The 20,986-nt window shown below is 44.0% G+C and overlaps 1 protein-coding gene across 6 annotated transcripts in view; it reads left to right on the top strand.

Annotated features, from left to right (window-relative positions):
- GPA33 (glycoprotein A33) overlaps positions 1 to 20,930 on the top strand; it is a 56,118-nt gene extending 35,188 nt beyond the window's left edge. For 3 of the 6 annotated variants that reach the window (XM_063419260.1, XM_063419259.1, XM_063419261.1), the window contains 7 exons: positions 3,812 to 5,714; positions 9,147 to 9,298; positions 10,153 to 10,363; positions 10,864 to 11,022; positions 13,212 to 13,325; positions 13,768 to 13,891; positions 14,323 to 20,930. In XM_063419260.1, the coding sequence (XP_063275330.1) occupies positions 5,666 to 5,714; positions 9,147 to 9,298; positions 10,153 to 10,363; positions 10,864 to 11,022; positions 13,212 to 13,325; positions 13,768 to 13,891; positions 14,323 to 14,404 (891 nt within the window). In that variant the 5' untranslated portion in view covers positions 3,812 to 5,665 and the 3' untranslated portion in view covers positions 14,405 to 20,930. The remainder of the gene's footprint in view (positions 1 to 3,811; positions 5,715 to 9,146; positions 9,299 to 10,152; positions 10,364 to 10,863; positions 11,023 to 13,211; positions 13,326 to 13,767; positions 13,892 to 14,322) is intronic. The other 3 variants (XM_063419258.1, XM_063419256.1, XM_063419257.1) reach the window with 1 other exon arrangement.
- Positions 20,931 to 20,986: the final 56 nt, after the last annotated feature.

The following is a 20,986-nucleotide window of genomic DNA, read 5'->3' as shown; positions in this document are numbered from 1 at the left end:
GAGGTGAATTTGATTGATGGATGGTTTGATGGATAAAGAAGTGGCTGGATGGGATCCAATTACAGTCAGTGGCTCAGCATCCAAATGGGGATCACCAAAACGTGGTGTCCCTCAGGATCCTGTACTGGGACTGCTCAGTGTCTTTAATAATGACACAGGCGGTGAGCCTGAGTCACACTCAGGAATTCCGCAGAGGACGCCAGGCTGAGTAGTGACCTGGATTCAGTAGGGGCAGGGATCCCATACAGAAGGGGAGTGGGCCCATGTGAACCTCACAAAATTCAACAGGGCCATGTGCAAGATCCTACATCTGGGTTGGGGCAGTATAAATATCAGTACAGGCTGGGGATGAATGGATGCAGAGCAGCCTGGAGGAGAGGGACTTGTGAGTACCAGTGGACGAACAACCAGATGTGACCCAGCTGCACCTGCAGCCCATAAAGCCAACCATATGCTGGTCTGCATCAGAAGTGTGACCTGCAGGTCAGGGGAGGGGATTGTCCCATTCTGCTCTGCTCCTGTGAAACCCCACCTGGAGTACAACATTCAGCTCTGGAGCCCATAGCACAAAACACAGACTTCTTGGAGAGGGTCCACAGGAGGGCCAAAAGTTGATCAGAAGGCTGGAACACTTGTATGGAGAAAGGCTGAGAGAGCCAGGTCTGCTCATCCTGGAGAAGGTTCTAGGGAGAACTTATTGCAGCCTTTCTGTACTTAAAGGGGATTTTATATGAAAGGAGCGAGACATTTTACCAGGGCCTGTAGTGATGGAATAAAGGGCAATGAATTTAAACTTAAAAGGTAGATTTAGATTAAATAAAAGGAAGAAATTCTTTATGAGGATGGTGAGGCACTGTAACAGATTGCCCAGAGAAGTTGTGGATGTCCCATCACTCAAGTGTCCAAGGCCAGGGTGGGTGGGATTTTGAGAAACCTGTTCTGGCGAAAAATGCTCCTGCTTGGGGCAGGGAGGTTTGACTGGATGATCTTTAAAGGTCCCTTCAGACCCAAATGATTCCGTGGTTCTATGGCTGTAAGATCAGCTGATTTTTGTTCTTGGAAGAGCTAGGACTGAGCCCCACAGTTGTCTCTTCTGATGTCTTTTCAAAAAGGAAGCCTCTAGTTCCCATCTCTTGAGTCCCCCAGGAAAGCTCATGAGCCAGGCTGGCCCAGGACAGAACCAGGTGAAAGTCTGAGTTTATCTGTACTGGGGGCTCCAGTTGTGAGTCATACAAAAACATCCCACTGTTGGTTTCCTTTGCAAACAAACAAGCAAACTAGAAAGGAAGTGGAAAAGGAAACTCACCTCCTCATAGTACAGAAACCTTTGGTGCTCTATCACTCTGGGCAGGGGCTGCACTCCCCCTTTCTTCTTGCTTGAGTGCTGCAAGCTCCCACATGGGGATGGGAGCTGTGTCTGTAGGGCTGCCACACCATGGCAAGGAAGGGCTGTGACACAACCACTCAAGCCTTGGTGTGCTCACAGCCCAGACTTGTGTTAATGCAGGTACAGGGGTGAGTGAGCAGGGAAAAGAGAAGGTGGTAAATTGAATCTTGGGTGTCACAGCAAGGGGAGGAAGGGATGGCTGATTAGGGCTTTGAGAGATCCTAAGTGTTTCATGCACAAAACCAGGATGAATTGTGTTGAACCTGCAGGTGCCTCCTCTGGGCAATGCAATTTCTAGCTGCTTCTGCAATACAGTGACCATGTGTTCTTGTAAATTACTGCTAATTGTGCAAGACATGATCTAAAGATGTTTGCTTATAGACTGCCTTGTATTGGAGAACAGAGCTTTCAAAGGACCTAAATGTTGTGGGAACACATATACCATTGGCACACAATAAAAACAGACGATTTTAAGTCACTGAGCTGCTTCTGAAAATCCTAATTGTGAATCTTTAGGATACAAGTGCAGCCAAGGATGGTGAAGGCCCTGCCATGTCCACTGCAACCCTTCAGATGTGGAGATGGTGAGAGGACCCTGTAGGTTAAAGACTTGTAGGAACACTCAGAGCAGGCAGCCCAGCAACTCCTCCTCACTGCTGGCCACAGCTTGTTGGGTTTGGGGATCAAGGTGACCATACCGAGCAGAGGCCAGGATGACAGAAATCTTTGCTAATGACTGTTTGCACCTGCAAACATAGCAAAGAGAGCTGTAAGTGGTTGGGCATCTGTTATTGGTGGCTAATGTATTCATTCACAGATGAACCTGAACTGAACACGAACAGGTGCTGTCCTCTTAGGAGGGAAAGATGGGATCCCGATGTTCCTTCTTCTCTTTACTGGCAAGAGTTGCAAAGATTTATAGTGTTAGCATGCTGCTACCTATGCATATTCCTCATTGGCTTTCACAGGCAGGCCTTATAGGAGCATGTATTTTTGGCAACACAATGAAGTCACTCTTGTTTCGTACTAAAGCTTTTCATGCCAATGGCAGTTTTATTTAAATAACAAAATAATATCCCCTAAAAATCCTATACGTCAGCAAAAAGATTCCCCCGAGCTGCAGCCATCAGCAAAAATAATACTTCAAGGGTTTGCATTGCTCACAGGTGAGGGACAAAGAAGCTGATATGCAAAGCTTTGGCAGTGCTGCTGGTACCTATGGCAGCTCTTCTAGGTGTGGTGCCAATGCTTGTGAGCTTTGTCAGCTCATGCTAGATAGGGAAAGAGAATCAACCCAGAAACAGATATAAAATCTCTTAAAATCGTAAACATTAAAGCAGTCTGCTCCTGAGACCCCCAACAAGAGCTGTCAGGGAAAAGTGACAGGATAAAAGTGCCTAAATACCTTTTCCAATCTAGGCTTAAATATTTAACAAAAGCTATAAATATAGAGCATCTAAAACAAGCAATATAATATCAGATTTATGTAAGTATCAGGTGCTGAAGCATACGCTCTCACCGATACCTAGGAAACCAGTCTTAGCCAAATCTCCAAAACAATGAATATAATCCATCTCAGTGCCAACTTATTTACTTGTGATGAATCAGAGGGCTGATAGAGGCAGGGTAAAAATGTCCCCACCAGTAAATCACTTCCACACCAATATGAGATGAGGCAGTCTCTGTGACTACTCACTCTACTGCATTTCCCTGTCTGCCTGGCTGCACAAAAGGTGAGACCCATCATGTTGTGAAACCACAGATTCTTGGAATGAAGACAAGTATTAACACCTAAGAGGTACCATTTAGATTTCTCTCTTACCCCAACTGATTTGGATTACTGATTCTTATGAGACTGAAAGAACTTTCCATCTTTAAGATTGCCATCTGTCCATCGAATTCAACTGAAATCAGTCAAGTGGGTTTTGAAGTTACTGGGAAGAAGACAGGAAAGAGAGGTTGTATAAATGATCCTGTGAAGAGGATAACAGCAAGCTGACCAAGTTTAGTCTCTGCACTTTAGTAACTTCCTGTGGTTATGTGAAACTGTTATGTGAAGAACTTAAATTACCTGAAAGTGTACTTGGATGGTGTACAGTGATAGCATTTCTGTCACAGTGACATCTGTTCATCAGACTCAAAATATTAAATGGGAGCAAAATCAAAAGCGGAAGCTGGAGTGAAGATCCTGCAGGTCTCTTTCTGGAGGATGTGTGATCAAGTCACAAAGGTCTTTAAGTCTTTAAGGGAGGTAAACATTTAAGGAACTCATCCTTGTGAGGAACCACACCCTTGTGGGCTCTAAAGACAAGAAAGTAGACTACTGACCTTGCTCCAGCTTTTAAATCTTAAGTAATTTACAGTTAACATTTTGAGGTTAGTTAAAAAGCTGTTTTTGGAAAATGTCTCCCCTTCTCTTTGCAGGGTCCTTGCCATCTCCTGCAGCTTGTCAAAGATGAGACACAACAGGATGATTTTTTCTACTGGCTGTCCTCATTTGGAAGATTCCTGAAGAATAAAGTTTCTGTACTTTTATGTGCTTTACTTTGCTTTGTGCTAACAGTCTGAAGAGAACTGAGGTTATGCATCAAGCACAGAAGTACAGATAGATGGTCCTTTCTATCAGAGGGATTGGATTTCCAGTCACTCCTAAGCTTCATTGTCCTGGAGGTATTTTGAACAACAGCCATATGGACCAAAAGGCAAATCTTCAGTGTGGCTTTTGGCAGATTTACCACACAGTCTGATGTCACAGTAGAGACGGACACGACATTCTAAGCTTCAAGCAGCAATAGTGATCTTTATTGTTCACAGCTCATATTTCTATGGTTTTCAAACACCACGTGTTCGATCCCAACTGGCAAGTAAGTAACTTGTTGCCACCCAGCTCACTGGCCAATGCTTATGTGCTCACCAAAGACTGGCCAGCATCCATTCCTTGCCGTGAAGTCCTTCTGCTTTTCCGTGCTTTCTTCCTTAAAGATGTATACTTCCTTTTCTCACGGGTACAGGCTGATCAAACCAAGGTCAGGGTTACCTGTATCTGTGAGGCCTTCAGGCCAGCTGTTAGCCGTCACATCTGAGGTCAGCACAAGAGAAAGATACAGGTCTGCTTTACTGCACTAAACACAGGTATCCAGTGTGGACAACTACTTCTGTGGATGCCTCCTTCAAAATCCAAGGTTCATCAGTAATGGACTGCATTGTATGACTAATTTCATCTCAAATTGACGCCTAAGAACATGACGTCTCCATCTAAGATGCCCGAAATGATCACTCACACCCTAAAAGCGACTTTGTCCCACAAATGGCTTCAAATAGAGCAAAGATGACTGTCCCACATGGAAACATCCCTTGCTGCCCAGTGGCAGTGAAGTGTTTAGAAGATACAGTGCCCTCAGTTAAATGTAATGTCAGATGTTTTCCTCAGCTGCCATCAGTCTCCCTTCTACTCTTCAGTCAATTATAGCAGCAATTATTTGTGACTTCCCTGTGCCCATCCAGAGCACGTGAGCAGTGCTGGCTGTGCAGTGCCCATGCCTCGACAGACCCATCACCAGAGTGCTGCAAGCCATGGGGTGATCTGAACAGCCTTTGCAGCAGAGAGGGAGAAGCACCTTTGGTACCTGTGGCTGTTGTGCAAGCCACACACTGGGCAGTGAACAGTGGGCATAAGGGAGTAAGAACCTGGCTGAGATGTGCCTTACTTATATTTAGATAACCCATTAGTCATCCAACTCCCATAAACTATTATTCGTATGAGTATTTAAAGTAAATGGAGTCAGGCCCCTCAGGTCCTTAAAGCCTGGATGTGGGCTGCTGCCTGCATTGTGAAACACTTTAATACCTTTTTAACTCTGTTCCTTAATAAATATTTGAGAAAAATGAGCTTTATGCTCCCCTAGTTGCCTGTCATCACATGCATGACTTCAGCAGCACTGCACACTCCACTCCCAGTCCCACCGCACCCTTCCCTTGCTTCATGCACCTGCGTGTTGGGAGAAACAGGGAAAGGCCATTTAATTGTGGGACAAAGTTCACAACTGGGGAAGGAGTGCACAGGTTTACAGGGAGCAGAAAGTGATGTCAAAGCCTACTGGTGATGTGGCTTGTCATTCTAGCTGGGAGGGGCAGGCTGGGGCAGAAGCACTTTAAAAGACTTGAGGAAGTCACCCTGTGATGCCACTGCAAAGCAGCCCTTCAGGGAAAGGGCTTCAATTACCTACCCAGCCTCCTGGAGATCACAAGGAAGAGCACCTTGAGTGAAACAAAGGAGAGATGAGGGGGACGGCAATGAAAGGACTTGGGCTGTTCATTTTCAGTGCAAGTGAGTACTAATTTGGTTATGTCCTCGAGGGTTGGGTGGAAGCAAACAGCACTACTAAGTACAAGGACTCCAGTGCACTTTGTATGTCTCTTTTTTGTTTAGTGAAGATTCCTTTGTGCTTATGGCCAGACAAGTGTGTGTACCAATCTCTGTGCTGAATGTCCAGACACAGGTATTTCCCAAAACTGATATGAGTGGGAAAAAATGCTGTTCTTCATGAAGCTGGAAAGTATTTTTCATAAACAGTTTTATTGGTTTCTCTTAATACAATATTTATCTCTGAAGAAGAAACTTCCTCCTCTGGAACTCTCAGTTCCACTGCTTTCTGTCCTGTCTCATCTTCTTACATCAATGTTCCTATGGCTTATTCCAGGCCTCAGACCAAGCTATGCACATGGGAATTGCTTGGGGTTTTTTAACTAAAAATCCTGAAAACCTCACTTCAACAGTAAGACCCACAGAAAGGAAATTCACAAAGTTTGTAAAGTAATCAGGAAAAGTGGATGGGCTCCACATGCAACAAATGTGACTTGGGTCATGGTTTGATGATCATTATGTAACTTGTGAAATGCCATTGGTATTCACTCTCTCTTTTCATTATTCTCACCTTTCATGCTATGCAGATTAAGTATGGGGAACTTTTCAGAGAGAAATAAGTATGTAAAATGAAGCTCTTTTTTTTCCCTTGATCACAATCTCAATTTATTTCAGCAAACAAAATATTCCTGTAATTGTATTAATTACCCTTCAGTCTGTTAACAGCTACTCAGTAAGGAAAGTGTATGTAGAAATGTCACTTTGATTTTCTTCTTTCTTTGTACAAGTACAAATCTCTAAGTTATGCAGAGGGAGACAAAACCTTTCTCAATTTCTTAAAATGTTATAAACATACAAAGTGATAACACACAAAAAAGTAATTCTAGAGCTTAAATCTAGGTGACATTCTCTCTCTAGTGGTATGTAAGCTATTTGCCTTCTCCTTTTTTGAAGTTCTTTCAGAATTTGCTTCCCCTCCGTTCAGATATATTTTGAATAGATTTTTTTCCATCAGAAGAATAAACCACAAAACCACTAAACATGGTGACTCTGAACTGAAATGTGACAAGTGGGAAGAAGTCAGTCTGAGACAATGACATCTCAGAATGAAAATGTGTTGCTTCCCCGAGAGACGGAAGCTCCTTCTGGGATGCAGAAAGAGATGTGTGTGACAAATGAAGAGCACCAGAAAAAGAGGGATGTGAGGGTGACAGCAACAGATGAATAAGTGTGTTACAGGCTGTGCCTCACAAGTGTTGGGTTCAGCTGCTCCCCAACTCTGCACCAAACATGTCTGCAAGAAAAGAAAGATCTTATTTATTGCAGGGTTTGACTCATCCAACTGGAAGAAGGAAAAGAAGTCTTAGGGTTGGGCAGTTTCTTCTCTGCCTCAGGGCTGTGTTTATGACCTGGCAGTGAACCCCAGCCCAGAGGAACAAGTTTCTGAGTGACAAAAAGATCAGGAAATGGGTTTTGCTCCATCTCCTAGTACAGACAGTGGTGCTTTTCACCTAAATGCAGGAAAGCACCTCTATCTAGTCGCAACAAGCAAGGAGAAAGTTTTCACAGGTGTCTCTCATAAGGAGGGCGCATGAAAACAGCAGTCAGAAAGAGCCCCGGGGCTGTGCAAACATGGGCCTTACTCTGGGTGCTCCAGAGCAGGGAACGATCTGGGAGTGGCTGCAATAAAAGCATGTTAGAAATACTTTGCCCTGGTTTGCTTCTCATAACTGTCAGCAGTTGTAAATTAAATAATCCCCAAGAGAACCAAAGCCACTATTGATGTGTCACACAGGAAGAGGTGAAAACACACCTGACCATGAACTGGGAGAGCCCATGGAACAACCTGGTCATGGGCAGGGCATGCAAAAAGATGGGAATTCAGGCTAAAAGCAGATCTCTGTGCCAACTGTCCCACAGCACCCTTTGCAATTACTTGAATTGTCACCCCAGGTTCTTACTGCAGTGACAACACAGCCCTTTGGGTCCAGACACTGTTACTTTCTAAGGGACATTCGTTCAGTGCTAGTCAAGGATCTGGCAGTTCTCAGTTTCCCCACTTCCTGACCTAGTGCACGGGGCTGTGCGCTTTTCCTGTCTAAAGTGGGTGTTCACAACCAGTTTGCAACTCAAGGTGGGATCTGGAAATCCTTTGCTCTCTCCCTTACACATTACACTTCCTTATAAATCTAACCTGGACAAAGATATGGCAGAATGAGGACCCAAAGTTTGCGAGGTGGCAACTTTTCAGACGACTCCTCTCCAGGGAACAGTGACTCAGCTTTCAGAAGCAAACCTTCACCACCACATGCAGCATGCCTCTCATGGGGGAAGCCCCCCTCCTCTTTCCTCCTTAGTGCACCACATTCCTCTTTGTCACGGGAGACCTCTGAGCAGCACTTCCTTCCTTGCCATTTACAGTTTTCCCAAGCAATTTGCACAAATGATGGTGCCATTTAAAAAACAAACAAAACCAAAGCCTCAAACCAGCAAACCCAAACACAGAACCCACATAAACTGTTACGAGAAAGCAGGTGTTTTTAACCATGCACTCCTGCAGGCATGAAGGTCACCTATGGCAGGGCAGACATAAATGTCCAGCTCAGTTCTGAGAAAAACAAAGACCTGCCCACCAGGCAATGCTCAGGCATGAACTAAGAGCAAATCAGAAGGAATTCAGTGTAAAAGAAACACCTGCCCTGCACCCTGTGTGCTTCCTCAGGGCACAGAGGGATTTCTGTTGCATTCAAATCTCAGCTATTCCTGTGCTCCAGAGGCAGGAGCTGGAGTTCTTGCAGAAAGGTGACTACTACCTTACTCATTTTTTTAAAAAAACCTAAGAGCTATTCTTTCCTTGTTTCTTTCAATCACTCTTTGCTTCTCTAGAGTTTTTTTTCATCCCTGTTTTCAGGGATGAGAAATGTGAACAAGTTTTGATTCCCTAGCACAAAATGTCACTTTTCTCTGGATTTGGATCTAGGCAAGTTATTTGACAGTTTTCCTGATCCTTGAAATTTGACAGTATCAGTTTGTTAGTTTAGCCTGAATCCTTAAGACTGCTGATGCACTTGTAGTATCTGTTTATCTGTCTCCCTCTGTACATTCTGAACTGTCAAAGAGCATCAGTCACGCTGAAGGAGGGCTCAGGAAAAAAAGAGTCTTTCTAGACTCCATGGCAATATTGGAGTAGGTGAAGAAGAGGGAAGCAAGGAACAGAGAGCAGAGTTTAGCTCTAAGCCATCCTGCAGCAAATCAGCCCCAGCACACATCACCTCTTGCTCAGTGGGGAATGACAGGGAATGAGGGGTTATTGTGGCATGTAAGGAAGCCAAAGAGACTATCATGGAATCCAGATGTTGTTATTTTTGCTGAGTGCAGCATTTATTCTCTTCCTAGTTCTGGTGTCTGCTCACACCCTCACTGTGGAAGCACCTGCGAGGCAAATCCAAGTGGCAAGAGGAAGAAACGCTACCCTGCGCTGTAATTTTAAAACGAGCGCAGTTGTTGACAGAGCAGACCTGCTTGTCTGGAGAAAAATCAGTAAAAAGGTAAACTGAGCTGCACGAAGAAACAGATGAGAGGGCATCCAAGAAAGGACAGGAGGTGGAAGCTGTGGGAATGGATGTTGGAAGAAAAAGATTCCTTCCAGGCTTTTTTTTACTCCCAGAACTGTGCAAATGGAAATGCCGAGTCTAGATGCAATTTATCCCAAATCTATTGCACAACACCAGGCAAGCCCCCACCCCTCTTCCTCCTCTCTCTTGGTCTTACAGCTGTTTACTGAGGATACACCACTGTACATACTGTGGGGTATACACCAATTAAAACATGTGAAACAGATAATTTCTAAAAATATAAGCACACATATAAATGTGTATGTCTAAGACACATGTCTTTGATACTGTATAAAAAGTTTTAAGTTCATATACCAGTACATGGAGAGATTCTTGAGGTCTCCTACATTCATTTGAAGGTTAAGAAACTTCTTAAAGTTCTCCTTGACTTCTTGGGAATTAGTGGGAAGGGAAGCAGCCTTTGGAGAACTCCTTGCAGGAACTGCCAAGGGTTTCTTCTCTGGAGATCCTTGCTGGGAGAGTTTGTGTAACCATAGGGCAATCTGACTGACATGGGTCTCAGACAAGTCTCGTGGTGAGGAAAAGGAATAAGCCCCAGCAAAAGAAATCCGCCATCTCTGATTTCAGATAAGGTGTAAGAAGAAGATTCCAGATGGAAACAGAGGTCCTTTTGAATTTCTATGGTTTTTTGTCTTTTTCTCAAACTGGTGCAGTTTAAGGTCCTCTTTTCCAAGCTGCTCTTTCAGAGTGGGCTGATTCGTGGAGTTGCGTGGCAGACTCAGGCAGGACAAACCGAGACTGATCCTGTCCCCTCCCTCTCTTGCCAGATGGACATTGTGACGCGGTATTTTGACGGGTTCGTGCAGTACGGGGAGGGCTACGACCACCGCATCCAGTTCAGCGGCGACATCGACAGCGGGGACATCAGCATCACCATCAGTGCCGTGACCATGGAGGACAACGGGACCTACGCCTGCAGCGTCCGCCTCCGCAACGACTTCCCCGCACAGACCGCGCTCCTGGACCTCTTTGTCCTGGGTGAGGTGACACAGGCAACGCCACTCCCCTGCCAGACACACCTGCCCTTCCTCTGATGTCCACATGGGTTTGAACAACAGATTTCCTAAGAGCCAAAAAAAAAGTTGTCATCCCCAACTCCACCTTTGGTCTTTTCCTACTCCTATGGAAGGATGCTGGCATGCGTAGAGCGTGCCACTCCCTCACACAGCCAGCTGTGAAAACAGCCTTCAGAGTTGTGCAGCTCACTGTCCTGACAATCCAGGCGTCATTCCGGGGCTTTCCTCATCCCCCCTGTGGCCTGTCATACTCCAGTTATCAAAGGATGGGTTACCTAACACGATTAGACATATCCCAAAAATCATCTTGCAATTCCTTCTTGGCTTTCCAGTGCCAAAAAGGGAGAAACAAATTAGAAACTCACTTTAAGAAGAAAGTGGCAGGTGCAAGACCAGCCTCTGCTTGCAAGAATAAAAACCATTGAAAGACTGATTAATACAGTTCCTTTTTTCTCCCTTCAGTTGCGCCATCCAAGCCAGAATGCAACATTCTGGGGACACCACAATATGGACAGACAATCAACCTGACCTGTGTCTCTCGTGAGGGCTCCCCAACGCCCAAATACACCTGGCAAAGTTTCAGTGTGCAAAATGAGCCCCGTCTGCTACCAAACGCAGAAGGTATGTGAAATCCACAGACATCAAGGCGTTGAGGTCTCTGCAGATGAGGGCTGGAATGATCTTAAAATGCAAATCCAAAAATGCTCTTAAGGCTTATTCTAGGATGTTCTCTGAACAGCATTTTGAAAAGTTGTCCTTTTGATACAAGACATGCTCATGAGTAACTTAGCAGGGGGAAAAGGACTCCTACCTGCAGCAAGAATGGTCAGAAAGACTTGAACTTCAGCTCTCCTCGGTGAGAAAGCTGGATGACTCTGGAAGCAGCCAGAAATAATTATCTCTCAGTTCCTGGGAATAAGGCATAACATGAGGAACAACACTGAGTTTTTTAACTGTCTTTACATCCCAGCTTGCTTGACAACGAGCAGAACTCTTTCTAAATGCAAGGAAACAAAAGGTGGCTCTGAATCTTTCTTCCAGAGATGACCCCTCACCTAGAGTAAGGGGGTATGACAAAGTTACACCATTCCTGCTTTGAGCAAGAAAAAGGCTTCTGGTTCTGTAGGACAGACACATAGGCCCTAATATTTTATTTGCTTTCATTTTAAGCCAGAATCTGGAAGGAAAAAGGAGATGAATTTCCCCACAACAGAAACTTGACAGAACTATTTACACAGAAATAAGGGTTTAATACTCTTTCACGTGTATCACTTGACAGAGGTCTCAGATTTATTTCATTAAACAACTTTGTTTTTTCCTGGCCTGTCCAGCTTTGGAAAGACTAAGTATCTTGTACCTACCCTTCCTGGTTTAAGGGAAGTAAACTAAAGATGATGAGACTCCACAGGATATTCCACTCTCACAGCCGGTTCTGGCATAAAACATGCGAAGGACAAAGTATCACCAGGGGCAGGAACTTTATTCATTTCACTGCCACTAAGTGGTGCCAGCGAATCACGCACAGCCCTGAGCACCGCGGGACTTTCACAGCAGCAGCCTCTGCTGCCACCCCGTCCTTCCCCGGCACAGGAGTCTCTCTCTGCTGGCCCGTTCCCACCTCATTTCTGCTTTCAGCGGAGCACCCACGGCCGAGCAATGTGCCGACTGTCCCCTGGTGCCACAGGCTGGCTGGGTGTCCTGTTGTCACCACAGGCAATTGCCTTCTGTGCTGAGCACCTCCCACAGCTGCGAAGTGTGCAGAACCCCCTCAGGAGACACTCCAGAGCTGACAGTACCTGACCCACATTTCTCCCCATTTCACTCACTCAGTTACTTCTGAGTTATTAGGAGGATTTAAATTCCTCTTCTAGATTAAGACTTTGACAGCTACAAATGTCACCCCCCTCCCCCCTCAAAAAAAAAAAAAAAAAAAGGAAGAAGAGGGAGACAAGTAAATAAATACAAGGAGTATGTAGACACTAAAGGAAAAAAAATTAAAAATCCAGCAAGCATACGGTCTGTCATTTCTCGGTTTGCATGCTCTTCTACTACCCGGCACTAGGTGCCAGCAAATCCTAAACATAAAAAAGTAAGATCCCAGGGAAACAGGAAAGTCGTTAAAAAGTATTCAGTCTTTTGCTTTCAAGCAAAAAGCATGGACTACATATCCATATCAGCTGGAGATATAACAAACAAACTGACTGCCTGAGCAGATAGCCAAGCTTCAGCCTGTGGTTCTGAGCTGTGTGAGGTTGGACAGAAAGCATCAGCATCACTGCAGTCGTGTCACTGGAGTTCTTCCTCTTTGTTTATTTACAGAGCCTGTGTGGCTTCTCCCAGACTAGAAAACTTTTCCCCTCGTTGCTAAATAATTCACATCTGAAATCCTAAGAGCTGCAGGACTGCAGAGCTTTCTGTTGTTTAACAAGTTAATTCATCAAGATGGCCAGTTCCCAGAGCCAGGTCCTGATTTGGGCATCTGACATTCTCAAAATCCAATGCCAAAACAAAAAAGCTTTCTCTAAGCACAGACACTTCTCACACTCCACCTACAATTTTCTTTCTAAAAGGAATATTTAAATACCACATGTTCCCTGTAATCAAAACAGCACACTTCTGTTTATCCTCCCACAAATCACTAAAACCTAGGGATGAGCATGGCAGCTCCCGAGCAAGAGAGAGCAATCCATCAGCTTTAATAACCTCTCATCGCTCCAACCATCCTGGGCTGGAACTGGAGGGCTGCTCTTGCCACTTCCTTCCTTGCTTTAATTCTTTTCTTTTTTGGCCCCATTTGTGTTTCACAACAGGGCAACAAATAACTCTGAAGAACATCTCAGCAGACACCTCTGGCTTTTACATCTGCACTTCAACAAACGTTGTGGGAACGGAATTTTGCAACATGACAGTCAGCGTTGTGCCACGTAAGAGATGGGGCTGCCTTGGGCAAGAGAAGTACCAGAGAGAATATCTTGGCTCAAAGCATTTAAGGAGGGGAATGTTACCTGGTTTCTGCACACCTTTAAGAGAGACCTCTCCACTGGTTTACATGGTGGTAGAGCACTCACCAACTCCTTGGGTTAGCCCAAAAATGACAAAAAAACTCTATAGAGTCAGACAGCACTGAATTTGTGATGTCTGAAACTAAACTTTATAGACAAAGAAGAGCAGTTGTTCAGATCCAGGGGCCCCTCCCTGTCAGTAGCTAACATCTCCTGTGCTACCCAGCACAGAATTATTTCCAGTTGCTGTAGTCAAACTAATGTGGCTTCCACTCAGTCTGGGGCTGGCAGGGGCTTTGAAGTGCGGTGGTTGTGCTGCTCCCCTCTGACATCAGCCCCTGCTAACTGCTCCCTTCCCACGCAGCATCCATGAACATAGCTCTGTATGCTGGCATCATTGGGGGAGTCGTTGCTGCCATTGTGGTGATTGGGATCATCGCCTACTGCTGCTGCTGCCGGGCAAGCAAGGACACTGACTACGAGATGACGTGAGTACCTCTCCCCACAGCAGTGAGAGGAGCAGGTGAAGGGTTCTCCTTCTCCCTCCAGCATCAACAGATGGAGCGGAAAACTGAGGAGAAAAGAAATCTGGGAAAGCATGCATTGCTTTCTCCTTCCAGTGTCCACCCCCGTGGCTCCCATCTCTCCTCATGGGGCATGTCCTTTGCATCTCTGGGTAGAAACAAGTTATTCAAACCTTGCATGTGAATTAGCACCCATGCTATGAAAAAACCCAAGCAGCTCCCACACCTCTTGCATCACCAGCAAGACTGAATTTGTGGACTTCAGTTGGGTACAGTTCTAGAGCAGCTTAGCTTAAACTGCAGCTTAGCAGTTTACAAATGTCCTGACACAGAATCTCTTCAGTAAGGTTTCTGGCTGGTTTGATTGACATCTCTACCTCTGAACAATGTTTTAGGGTGCAAGAAGACAGAAATGAACCCTCCAGGCAGATGCCGACGAGGCCTGAGAGCGTAGGGGAGGATGTGGAGAATGTATGAAGGAAGGAGCCACTGCCATCTCCAGCATCTGCTGAGGCACGGATATCACTGTAGAAAAGAAATCAATTCCTCCTTCTTACCGCAAGAAGCTGAACAATAAAATGAAAGCCAAAGGCTCTGCCTGCCTTCAAGTTCTGGGAGAGAACACTGTTGCTTCCCTGGACAGAAGTGCTTGATGTACCATGAGCACTCACAATCTCATAGCAGAAAGATGCCCTTGGAGCACTGCTGCACCCAGTCATCCAAAAATAACCATTCTTCCAGACTTCCAACTTTCTGAAAAAAGAAACCAGTCAGGTCTATTTGGAGAACAGAGCTGCAGATGTATCCCCAGATGCACAAAAGACTTCAAGGTCACCAACTGCATTTCATCAAGGAAGGGTGGTCTTGTTTACAGAGTCATGCAAATGTCACAGCTTTCACCATTGTCCAACACAAACGTTTCTTATGGAGGTTGAAGCAAGATAATTTTTAAAGACATTTTATTAAATGTGTTCTTTGTATATATTATACATGCACATATAAATAGAGATATGGAAAAAATCATTGATGACCAATGAGTCTCCTGTTTGGGACAACAGTGCATAATAATGTCACAGATAAGGTAAGAACCTAGATGGGCAGCTGATAAAAACTAGAAACAGTCTATTTACTGTCAGACTCCTGAATTTCTGAGTTCTAGCTCCCACAGTTCCTAATTTTCATTACGTTACTCTTTCCTCCTGATTGTTGCATGGGCAAGTCAGAAATAGTCCACTGCTCCTGCTGCTTCTGAAAAAATGACAATGTGAGAGCATGTGCATAGCAAGTACCTCCTTAATTAAAAAAACAGGCAAGGGGGAAGGGGAAAGAAGAAGGAAAAATAGCTTTTTATTCAACACAATAACAATTTAATCACAAGCACTGCATTTTATCTGCAAGATGTGTGCAAATCTGTGCAAAAAGGGAACTCCTACCACTGCTATCTTTGGAAGAGAATGGACTGTCCATCGCCAAGGACTATCAATGGGTATTAAAGCTCATTAACAGCTTTTTGGGGTTGGTGGCCTTTTTTGGCTTTTTTTTAAGATGTTTGCAGTAAAATATTTATCCCTTCAAAACTCCTTGTTGCATCTTCAACTTTAGGAGTTTCAGAAACTTACAGCACTGCCTCCCACATACCCTTTACCCCCAAACAGTTACTGCAATAAAAATCTAAAATTTAACTTCAAAGAAGAACCAGCCATCCTCCTACACATGACCAGCATTTTCTAGATTTCAAACTACAAAAATCACCCTACCAGAACCGTAATTCTGGCTTGCTTTCTGGCTGCCTTTGTTTTATATAATACTTAAAATACAATTACTCATTTGTAGTAATAACAACAGCCAAGATCAACAACAGGAGCTCTTTACTAACAGCACACAAATCCACCTCCCTCTGGCAATGGACAACCTGAAATGCAAGATATTCTGAGGACCCTTTCTCCTGATGCATGACAAAACATTGCAAAAATGGATGGCTAAAAAAGAACATTGCACAGATAAGCTGAAGGCAGATTAAAAAAAATGAAGTGCACAGCTCAGAAGCAGAGCTGGTATGTATTCCAGTCTCACTGTAACAAGAAAGTAGAGTGTGACTTATCTAATTACCATTGTAACACATTTCTACTGTGAAACAAAAGCTATTTCTTTTATAAATGTTACAGACATTAGTCAGAACAACCTGTTTCCCCCACCAAAACCCTGTGTCTGAAGAGGGCTTCTGCTGAGGGATAACAAGTCTGGATTCTCAAAGATCTTAACTGGAAAGTCCAGCAAAAGGACTTGAGAATTATCAGCAGAATAATGCCAGAACATAGCCAGAAGCTGGCTGTGGCCACCAAACCATTGTAACACTCTGTTACCTGTCCCAGCTCTTCACTTTTAGGATAGGTGAAGCCTAATTGCTGTTGTTCAGCTGAAGTCCTCAAGTAACACTTGCACAGTGGTCATTTTAGGCACAAAGGAAAACGCAGATTAGCAGTAAGCAATCGCACTAAGTTATTTAAAGAACCAGCCACAAAATACTGAGGGGTTTACAAAATGACCCCCAAATCCATGAATTTAATTCTCCATAAGCAGATTCCATAAGAACTAGCAGAGGAAAAGCAAGAGAGTCCAACTTGACAACATTTAAAACAAAACTACTTCAAGTTCTGCAATGCTAGGCTCAGTTCTGCACTGAGAAATAAACTGATAGCACATGGAGATATGGCTGAGATAATCCAGTGCTGCTTATAATTTTTTACCTTTTTAAAAAAACCTTGGAAATAGTGCATTTATCAGAATGCTTAATGTGTTTTTCCTCAACCAATTTGTTCTACTCCATCAGCCAGAAATACACAAATACACATGATCAAACTCATGCCTTATTCCAGGGTTTTCCTGTGACTGGATTAATTTCCTGCCTGCCTTGTATGTCTTTTGGAGCAGGAATAACTCCAAGAATTACCTCTTGGTGTAATACCTTATGCAAAATTAAACCAGCAATAATGAATTTGGAGGGAAGATAAATTAAGCTAGTGATACTTAACTAATTCCAAAGAGTTAGTGTATGTATACTCAACTTCAATAACCACTTCCCTCAAAAGGCAGGAATGAGGGAGAAAATGTATGACCAGGCAGAAAAGTAAATTCCTACTTTGTATTTTACATAGTAAACAGTAAACTGCTGTTTATTTATGTTCAACTTTCTTCATTCCCAAATTAATCACAGAAATCAAAGAGGCTGGTCAGGCATACTTTAGCATTGGCAAATCCATGCTGACTCTTTCCAGTCTCCCACTTCCTCTTCTCCACATTCCCAAGAGGGCTTGCTCCAAGATTTTTCCAAGGAGTGCAGAGGAACTGAGCAGCCCAGACTTTCCTAGATTGCCCTTTAGACAGCTGGGCACAGTATTTGCCTCCCAGTGCTGGGGACTTCCAAAGGTGAGGAAACAGCCTGGAGAAAGTGTCAGTCAGCTTCCTCAGCATCCTGGGATGCAGCACATCTGCCTTGAGGGGGTTGCATGGGTCTGGAACTCTCACTGCTGCTGTTCTCCTCCCTGAACCCTCCAGAGTAGACTGGCTTTCCAAACAATATCCCTACAGCCCTGGCAGTGTTCATGGATTCTTTTTTTGTAGCCCACACCTGCTTCTCCCTCCCTTACACTGCACTAGGATGCAGCCACAAGATCCTTGTGAAGACAAGAGTCTTCCCAATCAATGTCCTGGATTGCTCTTGTGTTTGGGAGACACTGCCCTTAATGAACTGCCAACCTCAATGCTTCTTTACCCCACAGAGCTGGGCCCAGGGATTCCACCCCTCCCCAGATCCCAAGAGCTGCTCTCACTGCCTTCCCCACTCTTCTCAGGATCTTGGGAAGTATTTCCAGCATTACAGGCACGCAAAAGCTGGTGCTGCCACAGCCCACTTCAAGATTCAGTGCAGCGCACACTTCACAACTTGTCAGAAAGACAAGAGTTAATTATCTCACCCTCCTTGTTGCTACAGCAACTGCACTCCTTTTCTGCATCAACTGTTCCAGGAAAGACACTGAGGCAGTGTTCTGGCTGGTGAAGTTCACAGTACAATGATCAAACCTCCAAGATGAATTCTGGATGTGTCGGAGCCACTACTGAATTTATTACAGCCCAACAGAAGGGAACTTGTAACTTCTGCTGCACTTCACCTGCTCACTGGGGATTGAAGGGAATTATTTGAAAATGGCAGTCAGAGAAGTTTACAGGAGCCTCTAAGACAGAGCCACAGAAAAGTGAGGGAACAGAGATAATACAGGGTTAGATTAACAGAAGTGTTTGCCAATTTCTTCATTTTACTAAATCGTTGCAATAAAATTTATTGGCTGGCCACTCCAGGGTGACAGTGAGGGATGATAATCCTGCAGGAGTCATCAGGAGGGCAGAAACTAGATAACAAACTTGTTTTTCTCCTGCTCCACCACAGTACATTTACTCTGCCAAAAGGAGTGATGTTGTTAAAGCCTTTGCAGTCAGCTGCAGCCACTTCTATCTATCAACCAGAAAATAAACCCAGTTTCATGCATATACTTGAGTCACTTCACTTTTGGGCAAAGTTTTAAATCCTTGCTAGCAGAAAGGGTTCGCACTATTTCAACTAACAAGTCCAAAAGCACAGCCCCTCTATGATAATTATGCAGGTTTAAAAAAAAACTTATCAGGAAAAGGAAAACACAACTATTGTACAAGAAAAGTGAGACAAGGTTTCCTAGAACAGAGGTTTTAATTCACCCAAAACAAATACTTATTCAGAAGAATCTGACCTTCAGCACACTGGCACTTGACTGTGACAGCTCAAGACCCAGAATCCCTGAACTGGCAGCAAGTTTCCCAGTGGGGAATGACTCAGCATGGACCTCACTCTAGGCAGCTGGCACAGGACACACCTCATGGAATGAGTCTCTGCTGTTGCTGTTTGATCCAGGGTCACAGCACTGCTTCCTCCAGCCTGACACCTGACAGATCCTCCACACAGAAAATCCCCACCAAATTACTGCCTCATTTCCATCTCTTGGAATTTGGATGAGTGACACATTGCTAAGGCTGCAATAAAGGTTTACCTTCCCTTGGACACAGCAAACACTCTCTGGTAGCAAAGTAGTTACAGTGCAGACCCCAGGATTGGCAGGCATTCCCTTCCCACATTCACTCACTGCCCAGCTTTTCTGGCACTTGGGAGGTGCTGAGGGAGAGCTGCTCCCCCATGTGAGAGCAGCTGGAAGGGACAGCTCCACTAGGAACAATGAGCCAGGCAAGCTCTCAGGTGGGACACGGAGGACAGGCCAACATCTAGAACCCATCAGATGTCTCCTTTACAAACACAACACAGATGTGCTACCAGCCACGTGCAGAGTGTTGTCACCATCACCTTTTATCCTGTGGAAGGGACCTGTTTGCAGCTCCCAGGCTGCACCACTCAAACTCTGCCCAAGAGCCATTCTGCTCTTTGTTTTGTGTCCCCTTGAGAACTTTGTCATGCAAGTGGGGAGAATTTCATCCAGTACTACTCCTGGCACTTAGGGAGTGGGCTAAGGTTGCAGTCCCTCATCTCTATTTTCCTTTACTTAAAGAAGAGAAGTGTCACTTTATTGTGCTCGTTTTTCAGAATTTATTTTTCCAGAAATCAACCGGAGTTGCAAATTGCAGAACAGCCAGGGAAGCAGAGCTCCAAAATGAAAGAATTTTCTAGGGTTAGGGTTCCCCCCAATAAATGCAGAGTAACAGCATGAAATGGGCTACTTTAAGTTAGTGTACTCACTCTAATGGCACAGATCTTATGATTTTCACTACAAGAAACCCCCTCTACAGTTGTTATTACAGACAGTTACTGCCCCAGTTAACAGCCCACTGCCTACAACATATAATTAGATCTTCTACATCTTATGTGCTATTTTAATTTACAGGTGGTAAAGAACAGATATGCCATGGAATCCTAATGGCAGCTTCTCAGTTCTGCTCACATTCTTTATCTCACTCTTGATATTTAATACATTAGGCTTAGTAAAAAATGTTCTTAGGTTTGTGTACTTAACACCAAATCAGTATTTTAACAATAATTTGTAATGAATTCTCTCCTACACAAGAACTGAAACAAACTTTTTTTTGCAACAGTGAACTCTGAAAATACTTCAAAAACAATAGTTCTGTATATCATGAAATATCAACACAGCAATGACTGTCAGTTAAGGAACTCGGACAGCTCTATACAAATGCAGAAAAGCCTTTAGCACTACTTGATAGACACTCTCAGTCTGTTACAACATTCCCGGGTGCTTCATCGGTGAATTTCAGCTTTATTGCCCCTTACTGGGAGAAAATTAGCAGCTAGGACAGCAGCCTCCAAGGAAGGAGATACAGAATCGATTGAGGGAATTCGGTGATAAAGGCGAACAGTCAGGTAAGAATAGAAACCCTTCAGTGATCCTAAAACACTGCAAGAAAGGGTTCAACTGCCCTCACACCAACTCCAACAGGTTTCCCAACTAAACCAGCACCTGGCCTTTTCTGACACACTGATCAGATAAATCTCTTATTTTGGCTGCATTTGGGGTTTTGCTTGCATTTGTTTTGTTGGGTTTTTTCCTTATTCAAGGGAACGAACCACCTCATCTTGAGTTTCAGCACAAGGAATGAAATCTTCACACAGTTAGTTGCTATGGAAATAGTATTTCAAAACTGGACATCTGTTGGTACAAAATCTAGGAACAACTTAACAAAATAAGCTCTTATTTCTCAGAATCACTTGCTGAGGAGACACATGGACTAAGCACAAGGCTCAGACAACTTTTTGGGGATTAGTCCAAGCAGTGCCTCCATAAAAAGGAACATCTAACTTCCCTAGGAAATGTCAAGAGAGTGTCCCACTTTTTTATGTGTCCCCAAATAATTATGACCGGTATCCACCCAGCCTGACTAAACTCTTTTGAAATGTATCAGTTTGAACTTGATAATCTTAAAAAACAAAAAAAAACCAAAAAAAAAAAAAAAAAAAAAAAAAAAAAAAAAAAAAAAAAAAAAAAAAAACAAAAAAACAAAAAAACA

The sequence above is a fragment of the Prinia subflava genome, chromosome 25 (genome assembly GCF_021018805.1).
Source record: "Prinia subflava isolate CZ2003 ecotype Zambia chromosome 25, Cam_Psub_1.2, whole genome shotgun sequence".
Classification (NCBI taxonomy): Eukaryota; Metazoa; Chordata; class Aves; order Passeriformes; family Cisticolidae; genus Prinia; species Prinia subflava.
This window is presented reverse-complemented; position numbering and strand designations above follow the sequence as displayed.